The 17,761-nt window shown below is 40.8% G+C and overlaps 1 protein-coding gene across 1 annotated transcript in view; it reads left to right on the forward strand.

Annotated features, from left to right (window-relative positions):
• Positions 1-17,761, forward strand: part of LOC132400049 (uncharacterized protein C16orf96 homolog) — a 39,578-nt gene that overhangs the window by 19,897 nt on the left and 1,920 nt on the right. Inside the window, exons 5-7 of the mRNA XM_059981135.1 lie at positions 440-523; positions 15,050-15,179; positions 17,000-17,085. Coding sequence (XP_059837118.1) covers positions 440-523; positions 15,050-15,179; positions 17,000-17,085 — 300 coding nt within the window. The remainder of the gene's footprint in view (positions 1-439; positions 524-15,049; positions 15,180-16,999; positions 17,086-17,761) is intronic.

Genomic DNA, 17,761 nt, shown 5'->3' on the forward strand with positions numbered 1-17,761 from the left:
ACATGTAATGTGAAAAGAAGGGTTCCCAAACCAGACACCTGCAGAACACCGCTAGTCACCAGCAACCAACCAGAAAAGAACCCCCCCCCCCTCCATTTCCCATTCTGCATCTTGCCAGGCAGCCAGCCTTCTATCCATGCTAGCATCTCCCATAGTAGCATGAGTTCTTATCTAGCTGCCTCGTGTGTAGCACCTTTGTCAGGCTTTCTGAAGCCTCATGTATGGCACCTTGTCACAAGCCTTCTAGTCACACGAAAAGTCAACAGCAGTTTGAATAGAAACTAGTACTTCCAGCATTTAGTTCTAAAATTTAATAGCTTTGTGTGTATATATAAACAGCTTGTATTATAAATTGTGATTTATATAGTTTGTACCTATGATTAATAATTAGAGCTGGATAGATATTAATAATCAACAAACTTTTCTATTTTACACTTAGCTTGATTATGATGCAAAAATTTCTTTGCTTGGTCTTCAATCAGAAATAGGTGATTTTGAAACAAATGTGGAAGGTCGGAAGGTGGTAAGTAAAACTCCACCTTTGTGTAACTCCCAAATCATTTTTAAAGTTTCTTTTGTCATTCTATTATTATTTTCCAATTAAGATGAAATATTGTTTTATTTTCTGGTACTTGGAAGGAATTGCTGAAGTTTTGAAATTCAGAAATATTTTAATGCTGTCAGCCAAAGAAAGTCATTCTTAGTATTGTTACGGACCCCGTAACTGGGCCACTTACCAGCAAAGATAGAGAGGTCCGTTGAAGTCTGATGGTACTATTTTTAACAGTATTTATTGATAAAAATACACAAAAATAATTTCAATGCAAACATACAGATATGTCATCAATACTAAATCTAAAAGTGCGGGTATAATATAATCAATAAAAAATAGCTCTATCGTTGTCTAGGGGGTAATGTATTGTCCGATGGAAATATAAAAGTCACTCAGTTCATTCAGGCTGCAGCCTTTGGTTGGAGTCGAGAGAGATTTTTAGAAACTTGCCAGCTTTTCCTTTTTATGATTTCGATCCTTCGAGTTCCGTTGGTGTGGCCTCTCCTTTAGCTAAAGCTGTTCTTCCGTGGCGAGCAATTCCCAGGCAAGGGAAAAGGACACGCGCAAGCCCCCACCGGCTGTCGCTATTAAACGCTGTCACGGGATTTCTAGCGTTTCTCCTGGTGCGTCTAAGGGGGTTGTTCCCCAGACCCTCTTATCCTTACTCACGGGATCTCAGATGTTAGTCAGGTTGGGATGATGCAATCCCTCAACCAGCCCACTCTGGTCATCTCCTGAGGGCTTCAATGAATAGTACAGTACTCAATACACAATTCCGTCTCCAAGAGACAATAGCCGTTATCCATGGCTTTGTCTTGCTGAGGCCAGGACACATTCCAAAACCTTGAGGATGCTCTCTCATTTCCTGGGTCCCAGACCCAAATTAATAGCGATCTTGCGATTCTCAAAAAGGAGGGGGCGACTCTGTACCCTTCGGCCCCTCAGAGTTGCTGCACATTCGTAACAGTAATGACATTTTTGAGTAAAAATAGCATATTGTGGAAGGACTCAATTTCCTCTTCCGAAGAAATAAATCCTGATTTCTACTTCGTGGGGAAGTGCTTCCTGACATACCATTTTAATCCTAGCATTAAACAGTTTGTTTCCTTATTCTAAGCTGTTGCATTCTCTAGTTTTCAGCCCCATCCCTCCCACTTAGTTCTAGATTTTCTCAAGTGTAAGCATTCCTTTTTTTGGGAAACCTATGAGCTATATCCCCTCTGAGCTGTGCGTGTGTGTGCACGCACACAAGTTTCTCAACCAGCGCACAAAGGAAATTGATGTGTGCACAAAAGGTTAGTTACCTAAAATAATGTTGTAATTAAAGTTTCCTGGAGTGACAAAGTTAAGTTTTGCTAAGCCAACAGCGTGATTCAAGTTCGCTGTTGACTTTCATATATAGTCTTTCTGTTCATTTAGAAGAGGTTTCCTGAAGATGAGGTACAAGAATGGCTTGCTTTTGATTTCTCTGCAATTGCAGATTGTGACTTCACATTTGGAGATGAACAAGTTAATGCCTTGTGTCTAAAATATCATGATTTTCTAGCTGAAAATACTGTAATAGACAGTTTAATAATTTCAAATGTTCTGTGCAAGAAAAAATTAAATCCAAACTGATTTCAAACTTTGCTCAAATGGTGGCATTTGTACTTCAAAGTGAACAGTTTTGCGACCTTGCACAAATGACGATGGACATTGGGGGAAGCTTTCTTTTGTCTAGTGTGGACTTTGAGCGAGGTTTTAGCCTAATGAATCAACTCAAAATCAAGCTGAGAAAGCATTTAGGTGAATGTCATTTGGATATGTTATTGAGAATCAAAAGCTATCAATTGGATGGAAATTCTATTAGTCTAGGTAGAGTTTACAAAGAATAGGTAAATGCCAAAGACAGAGGAGAGAAAAAAATAACTGAAATATGTCTGTTATTTTGTTGTTCTGTGCAGTTTTATGTCAAATTTTGTAAACCTACATAAACTGTGCCATGTGTGCATTCAGTGTACACATACTTTTGTCACAGGAAAAAAAATTTGCACAAAAGATTTTTGTGCACATTGACTACTAAAAATTAAAGGAAACATTGCTGCTGAGATTCTTGAGCCTTATTTAAAATCTCCAATATGTATAGGACCAACCTTATTTTGTACCAGTAATAAACCTCCTCTGAATTGCTACCAAAAGCAGTCTATCCCTGCCTAAATAAGGAAATCAAAACATTCCATTCCTTTAAGTTCAGGTTTGTTATTAACACGTACTCATAAGGGCTAATGGAATGTTTTGCACATTGACCCAGTATATATAATCGCACATAGCACTTGTAGTTAAGATGGTACATACAGTCACATATTAGCCCAAGTCTGAGAGGAATGGCCTGAAGATTGGTGCATGGGATGTTATCTGGGACCCACGTTTCTGCAAGTACATACTGATACGCAGCAGTCCCTCGTGCACTAGTTCAGCTGCAGATGAAAGCAATCTAGCTCGACTTCCACTGAGTGAACATTGAAGAGCAACACCGATGGGAGAGGACCCTGGCACGGACTCCAGTGTGCCCACTGCACCTCTTCACTCCACTCTGCCTCTGGCAGCTGCACCAGGCAATGCCATGGATGAGGGCCTGGTCTGTGGGACAACAGTGGCCACACAGTTCCCTGGCCATCAGTCTCACCCACGAGCCATTGATTTATTTGAGTTAATGAAACAGTGTTTTTTTTTGTTCATGTCTTGTTTCATGTTTTGTTCTGTTCATTAAGTTGTATCTGTAGAAGTTTGCTGACTTGCATTACTGGGAATCTAGGAACAATTATTACTCTTATTCTTGTGTAACATTCAGTCCTTCTATTATGTAAAGAGAAACTTGTTTTCTTTCTTCCCATCCCCACAATCAATAACTGTGCTAAGCTATCTTATAGCATGCAGTTATTCATGTCATATTAAGAAAATAACCGTGACTCAGTGCTATATGAAAAGTTTGCAGGTAATCGTGGTGGGGGGGGGGGGGGGCGCGGAGGAGAAGCAAAAAAAGTGACTGGAAGTTTTCACATTGTTTTGTGCTTCCATTTATTTACATATGCTCAAGGTACAATTTAAGTAACAATTCCTAAAGTTGTTGTATAGGATCTAAACCTTAGGGAAACTTTTTTCCCTTTTTCTAATAAATGAGCAAGAATATCCAAGTATAGATGAAGCAGTGCATATTAAACATTTACATTTAACAATGGGTTGTTGCTTATTAAATCTTAATTTAAAAAAAGCCTTGCATGTTGCCTTTTGGCTAATGATTACTTGAGTATTGGAGTAATTGTATAGAAGCTTAAAGGTTTCTGAAATGCTATGTATAAATGATGAATTTTTCCCCTGAAATCAAAAATATCAATGGCCTTTTCAGTTCGATGGTTACTTGTTTCTCTTTAATCTGACTCTAGTATGATTAAAGTGACACATTTCTCAACACGTGTCAGTAATAATAAACCTAACTCTGTTTTCTATTGGTACCTTGGAGTCTTAAATATTTTGCAGGTCTGTGGTTGTTCTTCTCTCGGGCTCGACATTTTAATAATCTTTGATTAAACCTTTGTCTGCTGCCCAGTATCTGTCCAAATGATAATTGGGGCAACGTAGTAGCATACCATTAGCATAACACTATTTTGCCAGTGCAGCAGTTTTGCAGTTGTAATGTACTCCAAGGCAAATGTAGGTATACTCCTGATATTTAACTATCTAGGTGAGCAGCTGAATCACCAAGACAGAAGATTGCATGCAAAGTGCTGATTGACGAGATTCTGTGTTGTGCAACTGTTTATGACTGGCCATGTTCCTTATTGCGACGTTACTCTCAAGCCAGGGAGTAATGCAAACTCAGTATGTGTTATAGGTGTCCATAAAAATGAAGTGCAGATCTCGCGACTAAAGTGAAGAACTAAATGTATACCAAGTGGAAGCTGGGCAGCTCAAGACTCTGGAATCTTGCTGCTGGTGGATTAAATCATAGGTGAAGGAGAATCAGAGCTTACTCAGTGGAACCCAGCACAAGTGCAAAAAGCCAGTGACAGCTATCATGAGCTAGAAATCCTAGTGGACGCTAATGATGAAGATTAGCTTTATTTCCAATGTATACATTAAAAAAAATACAGCAGAATGTGTCATTTGCATGAAATCAGAGGCTTGTACTGGGTAGCCCAGGATGGTTGTCACACTTGTGGTCCAACATAGCATGCCCACAGCTCACTAACCCTAACTTATGCATCTTTTTAATGTTGGAGGAAACTCGCATAGTCACGGAAAGAATGTACAAACTCCTTCTGGACAGTGGGTGGAATTGAACCCCCATCTTACAGCTAGTGCTGTTAAGTGATGTGCTAACCACTATGCCATCTTCTAACTCTTCCACTTGAAAGTCCACTAATTTACAAGAGGCAAGCTTAAACCAGGCTGATTCACTCTGGGGCATTTTAAAAATCCTGGGTGTTATGGTGTTCAGTGACATCTTAGCTTTGGTCCTGAAGTCTTCAGTTTTTGTGCCTCATTCACTGTTCCACTGAAGTTACAACACTGCCATCTACCTGACAATGTGAAACATTGCACATTAAACCTGCGCATAAAGGTGAAAAATAAACTTGCCCGAATGAGTTTAAATAGTGGTCTAGCAGAGTTATCGGATATCACCAATTATCATTTTATTTGGGTTAGGGCTCACAGCTTGTTATAGTTTTAATCAAACAATGTCAAAGTTAGTAAGAATGGCAGTCTTTCATATCAGAGCAGCATTTTGGCAATGTGAGCCCTGATAAAAGTGCCTTCTGGGAACAGAGGGAAAGCTAGTTATTGGCTTGTATTGCACTGCAGAAAGGAAGATGGTTATGGATGCTGGAAACCAACCACAGTAGTAACTGCGGGTGTTGTTTGGGGCTGACCTCTGACTGCCATCTTCAGTGGTTTCATAATACAGTCAGTGCTCATTTTCGCCAAGGGTTGTGAGTTCCTGAGATCCCAAGAGATGCCGTCTGGAGTTTAGCTGCTGCTAGGGTCTCCTGTGGCAACAAGGTCAAAGGGAAGGTTTCAGATACAACAATCAAAACAGGACCTCCTGTGGTGGAACTATCAGAAAATGAGCATCCCTAATCACTCGCTGTCTATCCAAAAATTTGGATATCTGGTCCGTTAGAATACTTTACAGTAACTTGCCCACCACTAATGTTTCTTGACTTATTTATTGGGCCTTTCCTTAAATGATGGAACAACATTAGCTATCCTCCAGCACCTTGCCCATGGCTAAGGACATCTTAAATATCTGTGCTCGTGCCCCTGTAATTTCTGCACTAGCATCCCACAGGGTCTGAGGATTTATTCACCCTAATTTACCTCAAGACAGCCAACACCACCACCTCGGGAACCTGTCCAGGGTCCGTGTCCTTGCTGCAGCTTTGCCTCACTTCTGTGGACTCTGTCCTTACTCCTCAGACACAAGAATCAAGTATGCTCACACTCCCGCTCAAGAATTCTCTGGACCTGATCCAAGGTGTCCCTGACCCTAGCATCTGGGAGGCAGCATATCAGGGAATCTCATTCTCCTTCACAAACCTCCTTTCTGCTCCCTTAACCATTACAACTCATCTCTTCTTCCCTGTCTTTCCCTTCAGAACCAGACTCAGTGCTAGAGATGTGACTGCTGTTGCTTTCCTCTGTTAGGTCATTTCCCCAACCCCCCACCCCCCCACCCCAAAAGTATCCAAAGTGGTATACCTGTTGTCGAGGGGAACTGCCACTGGAGTACTCTACACTGGCTGCCTGTCCTCTTTCACCGCCTGATAGTCACCCAGTTACCAGTGTCCTGCTCCTTGGGTGTAACTACCTCCCTGTTTTTCAGTTCCTCAGCATTCCCACTGATCCAAAGTTCATCCAATTCCAGCTCCAACTCCTTGTCACGGTAAGTTAGAAGTAGCAGCTGGATGCACCTCTCTGGTGTAGTCTTCAGGGACACTGGTGGTCTCCCTGCCTTCCTACATCCTGCAGAAGGAGCCTTCCACCATCTTGCTTGGCATCCCTACTGCTCTAAATGTGCAATAAGAAAGAAAAATAGCAAAAAAAAAGTCTACCCATGCTTGTTTTTTTAAGCCATAGACTACAGTAAATGTTTACAGATTACCATGGAGAGCATTCTGACTGTCTGGAACTCGGTGCACAGGATCAGCCAGTTCCATGGCAGACGACCCACCACGGAGGCCATCCACGCACTCTCATCAGTACTACCATTGGGGAGGAGATACAGGAGCCTGAAGGCCCATGATCAATATTTTAGGAGCAGCTGCTTCCCCTCTGCCATCAGATTCCTGAGTGGCCCATGAATCTGTGAATGTTACAATGTTACCATGTTACCCATATTTTATATTGTTTACTTATTTTTGTAACTCGTAGTTTGTCTTGTTTTGTACTGGTGTTGCAAAGTACCAAGTTTCATGGCTTGTGTCAGTGATTTAAAAAAAACAACCTGATTTTAATTCTGTCTGCTTTTCCCTTCAAAGTGCCACAATTTAATAACCCATGGGTAGTACTACATAACTCGTGGGAGTTTGCTGACTTTGTGGAGGCGATGACAGAAATGGCCTCGCTCCTCTAGGCCCCTGATGTGGGAGGCTGCTGTCCATGGCCCTGGAGTAGTAGTGATGGAGAGGATGAATGGAATTTCCTGAGAGTGCAGCTTTTTAATATACAGTAGCTATCACTATATGCATAGATTGGCATTTTAGCAAAGCACAAAATGCTGGAGGAACTCAACAGGTCAGGCAGCATTCCGGAAATCAATAAGCAGTCGATTGATTCAGCCCGAAACCCTTCATCAGGTTGGGAAAGGAAGGAGGAGGTTAGCTGGAAAGTGATGTTGAAGCCAAGTGGTTAGGAACGGTGAAGGGTTGGCATTTGGGGACATGTTCTGTGTGTTATTGTTTGTGTTTTGTGCCTGCCGGCAAGAAGGTAAATCTCAAGGTTGTATGCAATATACATACTTCGATAAAACTGTACTTTGAACTTTGTATTTTTGCTGATTCACCTGAGCTAAATTTGTTTTTCCTCAAAACAAAAACCAGCTTGAGCTTCAATTAAACAAGGCATAATAATTGTGCACCTTCCTTTTATAAATGTTTTCTTCAATCACTTCACTTCAGACTTTTTTCTTGCCGATTGATGCAATGGCTTTCTTTTAGATTCTCTGAATTAGTTTGTTTACTGACAGCAAATAATACCCAATTGTAATGCATTGAGTATATTGAAATGCTTTTAACAGAATCCTGAGTTCCCTGAGGTGAAAAAGTGAAACTGTAATGTCAGTTTCTAGAGAAAAAATATCAAAGTTTAAGTTGAAAGTAAATTTATTATAAAGGTACATGTGTGTCACCATATACAACCCTGAGATTCATTTTCTTGTGGGCATTCACCTTAAATACCAAGAAACAATGGAGTCAATGAAAGACGGACAGACAACCAGAGTGAGGAGGATGATTGAATACAAAGGGAAACACTGTGCTGGTTTCAGCCACGCCCCTGTCATGCCTGCCTCCAACTTAATCATACCTGAGTGATGGACAAATGCATACCGGTTATTCCGGCGTATAAGATGACCCCCATTTTCAAGGTTAAAAAAGTGACTTTTTCATATTACCTTTGTATAAGCCAAACCCTTTTGTAGAGGTTCTTGATTTAACCAGAAAAGATCACAGGATCTCACATGCCGGTACTTATCTTTGCTGGATCCGGAACCAGGAAATTTTGTGAACCAGTACCTGCTAAGGAAACAGGCCTGCACATTGTAGCGCATTATACGTGAATTCTTAATAAATAAATCAGGGAGGGAAATTTTGGATTATGTTTCCAATAGTAAAGAATCCTCTGAAATGTCACCCCCGCGAAACCATTTAGCGCCCATTGTAATCTCGTTAAAACATAACACGGGGTGGCAGGATCAGTACGTGTACTCAGTATTGAGTTTGCGACCACCATGTACAAGAGATTAAAACGAATGCGATACGATGCTGGCTTCAAGCTGAAGGTTGTTGATTTTGCTAAAGGAACAAATAATTCTGCAGCTGCTAAGAAGTTTAGTGTAAATGAGAAACAAGTGAGAGAGTGGAGAAAGACAGAGGACACGCTGAGGGAAATGCCAAAGACGGAATATGCAAACTGCAGGAAAGCATGCCAATGGCCAGAACTGAAAGAAAAAGTTTTAGAGTGGGTGAATCACCAGCGATCGTCTGGATACATTGTTACCAGAGAAATGATTCGAGTTCAGGTGTTGAAATGGGCTGAAAAACACCGTAAGGTCAGCGAAAATTTCAAAGCTACGCGAAGTTGGTGCACCCGATTTATGAATAGACGTGATCTTATATTCAGACAAAAAACAAATATTGCTCAGAAAATTCCCACAGGGTATTGTTGTTTGTGTTCAAGACCGCTGCTGGATGGACGAAGCCGGTTACTTGAAGAGGGTTAGAGGTTTGGAGTCGACATCCTGAAGGTTTCAGGAAGGAAAAGTCCCTACTTGTCTGGGACATGTTCAAAGTGCACTTGTCCTTTGAGACAAAAGAAGCATTGAAAGCTGAAAATACGGACATTGCATCCATCCCCAGTGGTTTGATCTCCATGCTCCAGCCACTATATGCGAGTTTAAACAAATCATTCAAAGAATTCATGCGTCAACAGTGGGACGAATTTGACTCTAAAACAGCCAGTAAATATGACCTGTCTTCCACCCTCTGTATAAGCCGACAACCTAATTTTAGGACCAAAATTTAGGGCCAAATTCTGGGCTTATACACCAGAATTTGTGGTATTTCCAGTCAGTGGACCGGGCCCTGTTCAAGGATTCAGAGGATCAGAATGAATATACCACCATTGTCACCAACTTTAGAAAACAGTCATAGATGAGTATATCCCCACAAAATCAATCAGAAGCCTGGATGAACAAAGAGATCTGTAATCTGTTGAGGACCAGATCAGAGGCATTCAGGTCTGTTGACCAAATAAAATACAAGAAGACCAGGTATGACCTCCAGAAAGCTGTTTCACGCGTGAAAGGTGATTCTGGACCAAACTTGAATCACTGAAGTTTGCTCAATAGCTGTGGCAGGGCTTGAATGCTATTACCTCCTACAAACTGAAAACACGTGATGCAGGTGCTCAATGCTGTTTATGCTGGCTTTGACCATCAAAGCATGCAGGAGCCTTCATGAAGTCCCACAGCCCCAATGACCCTATGATTTCAGTCTCTGAGGATGACACGAGAGCATCCTTCAGGACAGTGAACCCACAGAAAGCATCTGACCCAGACAGGATAGCTGGCTGACTAATAAACAGCTGTGCTGATCAATGGGCTGGAGTGTTTACCGATATACTTAGCCTCTTCATTTCGCAGTCCGACATTCCCAACTGCTTTCAAGCAAGCTTCAACTATACCGGTGCCAAAGAAGAACATGGTAACCTGTCTCAATGACTGTTGTCCAGTAACACTTACGTCCACTGTGCTGAAGTGCTTTGAGAGGTTGGTGATGAAACATATCAACTCCTGACTGAGAAGCAACTTGGATCTGTTACAATTTGCCTGTCCTCACAAGAGGTCCACAGCAGATACCATTTCATTGGCTCTTCACTCAACCCTGGAACATTTGGACAGTGAAGATGCATACACCAGGATGCTCTTCATTGACTACAGCTTGGCATTCAACATTACTACCATCCTCTAAAAACTATTCAATAAGCTCCAAGACCTAGACCTCAATACCTCCTTGATTTCCTCACTTGCAGACACTAATCAGTTCAGATTGGCAAAAACATCACCTCCAGAATCACTGTCAACACAGCTGCACCTCAAGGCTGCGCTCTCAGAACCCCCCCCCCCCCCCCCACCATTCGCTTTATAATTATGATTATGAGGCCAAGCACAGATCCAATGCAATTTTAAAGTTTGCTGATGACACCACTGTCATTAGCCAAATGAAAGGTGGTGACAGATCAGCATATAGGAGGGAAAATGAAAATCTGGCCGAGTGGCCCTACAACAACAACCTCTCACTCAAGGTCGGCAAGACCAAGGAGAAGTGAAAATCGGGGTTACAGCGTAGCCCTTCCGCACAAGTATAAATCTGCCTTTATGCTGAACTGTTACAACAACCTATGAACTCACCTACACGGACTCTTCATCTCAAGTTCTCAATATTTATTGCTTATTTATTATTGTCTTTTTGTATTTGCAATTTGTCTTTTGCACGTAGGCTGTTTTTCATTGATTCCATTGTGGTTCTTTGTATTTATTGAGTATGCCCAAGTATGACAAATCCCAGGGTTGTATATGGTGACACATTTGTACTTTGATATCAATTTTACTTCGAATTTTGAATTTTTTTTTAGAAACTGACATTACAGTTTCATTTGTTCAGCTGAGGAAATGACTCTGTTAGAATCAGTTTCAATTTACAATTGGGTTATCACTTGCAGCCAATAAACAATAACTTACTCAGAGAATCTAAACATTGAAAAGAAAGACATTTCTTCAGCCTGCAAAACAAAAGAAAATTACCATAAATTCCGTTGTATAAGCCGAGAATTTGGCCCTAAATTTTGGTCCTAAAATTAGGGGGTCAGCTTATACAGAGGGTGCCAACTTTGGAAAAATGAATACACGGAAGACAGGTCGTACTCACTGGCTGTTGTTGAGTCAAATTGGTTCCACTGTCGACCCATGAATTCTTTGAATGATTTGTTTAAACTCACATCTGGTGGCTGGAGCACGAAGACCAAACCACAGGGGATGACTGCAATGTCTGTATTTTCAGCTTTCAATTCTGCTTTTGTGTTTTTGTTTTGCAGGTTGTTGTGGCGCCACTCGGCCAGATTTTCATTTTCCCTCCTATATGCTGATCTGTCACCACTTTTTATTTGGCTAATGACAGTGGTGTCATCAGCAAACTTTAAAATTGCATTGGAACTGTGCTTGGCCTCATAATCATAATTTTAAAGCGAATGGGGGGGGTGTTCTGAGAGCGCAGCCTTGAGGTGCAGCTGTGTTGACAGTGATTCTGGAGGTGATGTTTTTGCCAATCCGAACTGACTAGTGTCTGCAAGTATCTGGATGATGGGGTGGTAAATTGGATTAGTAAGTATGCAGATGATACTAAAGTAGGAGGTGTTGTGGATCATGAAGTAGGTTTTCAAAGCTTGCTGAGAGATTTAGGCCAGTTAGAAGAGTGGGCTGAACGATGGCAGATGGAGTTTAATGCTGATAAGTGTGAGGTGCTACATTTTGGTAGGAATAATCCAAATAGGACATACATGGTAAATAATAGGGCATTGAAGAATGCAGTAGAACAGAGTGATCTAAGAATAATATTACATAGTTCCCTGAAGATGGAATCTCATGTGGATAGGGTGGTGAAGAAAGCTTTTGGTATGCTGACCTTTATAAATCAGAGCATTGAGTATAGGAGTTGGGATGTAATGTTAAAATTGTACAAGGCATTGGTGAGGCCAAATTTAGAGTATTGTGTACAGTTCTGGTCACCAAATTATAGGAAAGATATCAACAAAATAGAGTACAGAGAAGATTTACTAGAATGTTACCAGGGTTTCAGCACCTAAGTTACAGGGAAAGGTTGAACAAGTTAGGTCTTTATTCTTTGGAGCATAGAAGGTTGAGGGGGGACGATAGAGGTCTTTAAAATAATAAGGGGGATAGATCGAATTGATGTGGATAGGGTTTTTCCATTGAGAGTAGGGGAGATTCAAACAAGAGGACGTGATTTGAGAGGGGGCAAAAGTTTAAGGGTAACAGGAGGTAGAATTTCTTTACTCAGAGAGTGGTAGGTGTGTGGAATGAACGTCCAGTAGAAATGGTAGAGGCAAGTTTGGTATTGTCATTTAAAGTAAAATTGGATAGGAAAGGAATGGAGGGTTATGGGCTGAGTGTGGGTCAGTGCAACTAGGTGAGTGTAAGCGTCGGCACGGACTAGAAGGGCTGAGATGGCCTGTTTCCATGCTGTAATTGTTATATGGTTAAATGGTTAAGTGAGGAAATCAAGGAGGTATTGAGGTCTAGGTCTTGGAGCTTATTGAATAGTTTTTAGAGGATGGTAGTAATGTTGAATGCCAAGCTGTAGTCAATGAAAAGAGCATCCTGGTGTATGCATCTTCACTGTCCAAATGTTCCAGGGTTGAGTGAAGAGCCAATGAAATGGTATCTGCTGTGGACCTCTTGTGGGGACAGGCAAATTGTAACAGATCCAAGTTGCTTCTCAGTCAGGAGTTGATATGTTTCATCACCAACCTCTCAAAACACTTCAGCACAGTGGACGTAAGTGTTACTGGACAACAGTCATTGAGACAGGTTACCATGTTCTTCTTTGGCACCGGAATAATTGAAGCTTGCTTGAAAGCAGTTGGGAATGTCGGACTGCGAAATGAAGAGGCTAAGTATATCGGTAAACACTCCAGCCCATTGATCAGCACAGCTGTTTATTAGTCAGCCAGCTATCCTGTCTGGGTCAGATGCTTTCTGTGGGTTCACTGTCCTGAAGGATGCTCTCGTGTCATCCTCAGAGACTGAAATCATAGGGTCATTGGGGCTGTGGGACTTCATGAAGGCTCCTGCATGCTTTGATGGTCAAAGCCAGCATAAACAGCATTGAGCACCTGCATCACGTGTTTTCAGTTTGTAGGAGGTAATAGCATTCAAGCCCTGCCACAGCTATTGAGCAAACTTCAGTGATTCAAGTTTGGTCCAGAATCACCTTTCACGCGTGAAACAGCTTTCTGGAGGTCATACCTGGTCCTCTTGTATTTTATTTGGCCAACAGACCTGAATGCCTCTGATCTGGTCCTCAACAGATTACAGATCTCTTTGTTAATCCGGGATTCTGAATGATTTTGTGGCGATACACTCATCTACGACTGTTTTCTAAAGTTGGTGACAATGGTGGTATATTCATTCGGATCCTCTGAGTCCTTGAACAGGGCCCGGTCCACTGACTCGAAATAATCCCATAGTTGCTTCTCAGACTCCCATGACAACCTCTTTGTTTCCTTACTTCTGGAGACTTCCTTTTAGCCTCGGCCTGTATGCCAGTAGAGGGAGGACTGCCAGATAAGATTTCCTGAAATGTGCTCAAGGGATAGTATGGTAGGTATTCCTACTCATAGTATAACAGTGGTTGAGTGTGTTGGGACCCCTTGTGCTGCAGGTGATATGTTGATGACAATTGGACAGAGATTTCTTCAAGCAGGCCGGTTTGAATTCCCCTGGCTATGATTTGAAAGGTGTCAGGATAGGCAGTTTCTTGTTTGCTGGTCATGGTACTCAATACATCCAGTGCCTAATTATCATTAGCCTCAGGATCACAGAGGAGAATGCTTTTATTAAGAAGCACTTGATCCTTCGATGATTCAGGTCGGGAAACAAGTGTGACAAGACTGCTGTATCTGAGCATCATGAAGAGTTTCTCATAAAATTCAGACTCCCACCTTTTCCCTTCTCCAAATCAGCAGTCCAGTCCATCGAATGTATCAAGAAGCCCTTGGGTCTTACTGATGTATCTGGTGTGTCCAGAGTGAAACACAGAACACAAAAATCCCTCATTTCCCTCCCCAGCAATGACTTGAAAGGTGTCAGAGTAGATTGGTTCTTGCCCTTAGGTCCGCAAACTTGCCCTCCAGTGATTGTACATATGCTAACAAAATACTTGGTAGAGTAAGTTTCATACCCTGACAATTTAGTCAGCGTTGGAACCACCCCCCCCCCCCATCCAGACATGAATATTTGATTCAGAGTCAAATATACTCTGTCCATTCCAACACTGGTAAACGATTTTCCATTCGCAAACACCAACAGAGTGATAAAGCTTGCATTTATCAGCCTACTGGAATTAAACTAGATCTCTTTAAGGCTAGAATTTACAAACTTTTCTTCTACCGTGTTAAGAAGGGACAATCAACAAGTTAACAAAAGCAATGGATTTATTTACTTTGAATAGTACACACAGTTCTGGAGGAACACAGCATGTCAAGTAACACCTATGGATCAGACTAATCTGTTACCATTTTGGGCTGAGACCCCAATGGAGGGCCCAAATATCGATTGTTCGTTCTCCATCCATAGATGCTGCCTGACACATTGTGTTCCTTCAACATTTTCTGTGTGTGCTTTAAATTTCCAGCATCTGCAGAATCTCTTGTCTTTATCATTAATGTTGGACATTAACTGAAGGATATGTTGATTGTACATAAAGGTTATGAAGTATGAATATGGGAGGATTTCATGCATTACAAGCTTTTTGTATAATTTCTACAGTGAAAATAAGACATATTTATCCCATGAAGGTGAACTCAAAAACATTTAATTTTGATAAGGTTATATACAAAAATAATGCAATTATGTTATGAGAAGCCTATTGGTATATGCATTATAAGGAGAACTAAACTTTTTCTGGGAGATCTGATTCATTATTTTTTCCTTTACTTAAGCCTGGAACAGAGCGTGGTCCGACCTTGAGCGCCCTGCATCAACTGTCACAAATGCCAATCAGTCATGAGGTTCTTAAAGAAAGAGTAGATTCTCTGGAAGATGAAATCAGGCGACAAATGGAAGAAATAGGTCAGTCACAACATGTAAACACAGATACAAGATTTACGAAAATGTCTTCTAGTTTGTAAATATCTTGAAATATAATCTCTTTTATAAGGACATCCAAGTCTTGTAGGTAATGGAGTGGACTTTGTTGACTGTGGCTCCTTGGCAGATCTTTCCAGGCTCACTAATTAGTCACCAGAAATTGGCTGATACTGTTTTGGGGAGAATTCATCTAAAATAAATAGATCTAATAGACTGCTGGGGCAAATTTATCATTCTCCTGAATATGAGATTGAGAACACCACGTTGAAACTATGGTGGAATCTTAATGTTCAGATGGGATGAGTTTGAGGTGGATGGGAAGCCAAAATAGCAAAACTTCTGAGACTGAACCCAACCTTGAAGGAGCCAGTTTGAATTTTACTGTGGTGGTATGACAGGGTTTGCAACAAATTAATTTAACAATTATTTATTTTCTATCTGACCTTCAGATATCCAGATCCAGTCATGGCAAAAACAAACTCAGAAGTGCAATGTGCTCATGAGTGTCTTTTTAATTTGGTGATTTTATTGTAAAATTTTCAGGATGCTCTTCATTCAATGGTAGTGAGTCAAAGAATACATTAGTATTCTGTACTTAGCGAAACACTTCAAATGTGCACATTGAAGGAGATTGAATTGGGACCAAAGAGTGAGTGAAAGAATGGAGTCCAGTTAGACAAAGACTGGCATTTGTTTCAGTGAATGTTTATATTCGATATATTTGTGAGTGTTTACATGTCGGGGATGACCAGGGTCAGGGTGAAATTCTGATACTTAATGAAAAGGAGTCTGGGCAGAGACGAAGAAGATGAGATTGGTGGTTGTAGAGGTCAGTGGCTCCTATATTTAATGCGGTAAGCTCTTTATTGGCTGAATGAAATTGGGAAAGGTGAGTTTTTTGCATATTCATCTAGAACTGGCTGTGCCTTGTTCTCACTTGCAACGTTGGTGTTTCTCACACCTAACCTGATAAAGTGAGTTCAAGCTTTTGATGCCTTGCATTTCCTCATCCCCATTGATCTCACTCAGCCTCAGTATTATACATTATCATGTCAGGAACCTCTCCTATAATCATCTGCAACAAATGAACACCGGCATTGCACTTAGAAAGAGGACTGTTCTGTATATCCTTACCAGAGGAAAGCACCAAATACCAGAGAGAAGGTGAGAGAGAGAGTTCTTTCCACACCTCACAGCTGACCAGTACACAGATAGAAGTACTTGTGTTCCTAGTGAATACATTTCATGTAGACCTTATATGAACATCTGCGCTTTGCCGAAGGAATGGTAAGAAATAGTTCCTTGTCACTTGTGAGGATGGGTGAAAGTAAATTAAGTCTTTTCTCTTTGAAGATAGAGTATGAATGACTAACCTTCTGTGAGATGTGATCTAATTCCCCTGGAATGATACTAAAACTAGGAAGGCAGAAGTGATGACAACCTTTCCTAAAGCACATTGATCAGACTCGTGAAGTTAGCAGTGAAACTGGAGTCTGAAGATGCATTATTGTTAACATTATTTCGAGCAGAACTCCCAACAAAAACCGTGGTAGAAAATCAGCAGTTGAATTTCCTACTGGGTTTTAAGATGCTCTGAGATGGATACAGGTTTTGTCCATTCCAGGTTAAATATGTGAGAGCACATTTTTTCTAGTAAAGAAGGATAAAGGTCTGCTAAAGAATTACTGAACTTTACTGAGTCAAACTTAAACTAAATAAATTGTAAATCATATTTTTAAGAGCAGAGTATTATAGTGTTATCACTTAAATATAATGTTGACTGAGTTATGTTTGTCTTCCAGAAAAGAAAGGTCTTCCTGATGATCTGATGATCAAATTGGGTTTACTGGAGAATGGAATACAAATTGCCCAGAATGAAAATTATCAGGTTACAACAGAAATTTCTATTTTTAAACTTACTGGGGACATTGTAGAATTCATTGAAAACTGAGGAGATCAGTGAAGAAACAAACTGAAAGGTTGTCAAGGCAAAGCTTTTGAATGCTTAGATATTTTGTATTTTAACATCAGTTTGTTATAAAGGAGTGTTATATTCAGTTTTGGTCACCCTGCTATAGGAAAGGTACTATTAAGCTGGGGAAAAGATGTTGCTTGGACTTGAGAAACTGAGATATAACAAGAGGTTGAACATTTTTTCTTGGAGTATAGGAGACAGAGATCTTACAGAGGATGAATGCACTAATCTATACAGGCTTAGGAAAATCAAGAACCAAAGGGCATAGGTTTAAGCTGAGAGGGCAAAGATTTAATAGTAGATGCTTGGGAAATTTTTTAACACTGAGTGGAACATGTATAGAATGAGGTGTCAAAGTGCTTGAGGCAGGTACAATAACAACTTTTAAAAGATTCTTGGATAAGTATGTGGATAGAAAATATTTAGAAGGATATGGGCCAAACTTGGGTAAATTTGACCAGCTTGGATGGGCATCTTGGTCTGCATGGCCAAAGGGCTTTTTCCGTGCTCTATGACTATTTAATTGAAGGCAACTATGACTGTAATTGAAGACTTTGTTTTATTTTTTGTGTCCAGTAAGAACAGACAA

The sequence above is a fragment of the Hypanus sabinus genome, chromosome 9 (assembly GCF_030144855.1).
Source record: "Hypanus sabinus isolate sHypSab1 chromosome 9, sHypSab1.hap1, whole genome shotgun sequence".
Lineage (NCBI taxonomy): Eukaryota > Metazoa > Chordata > Chondrichthyes > Myliobatiformes > Dasyatidae > Hypanus > Hypanus sabinus.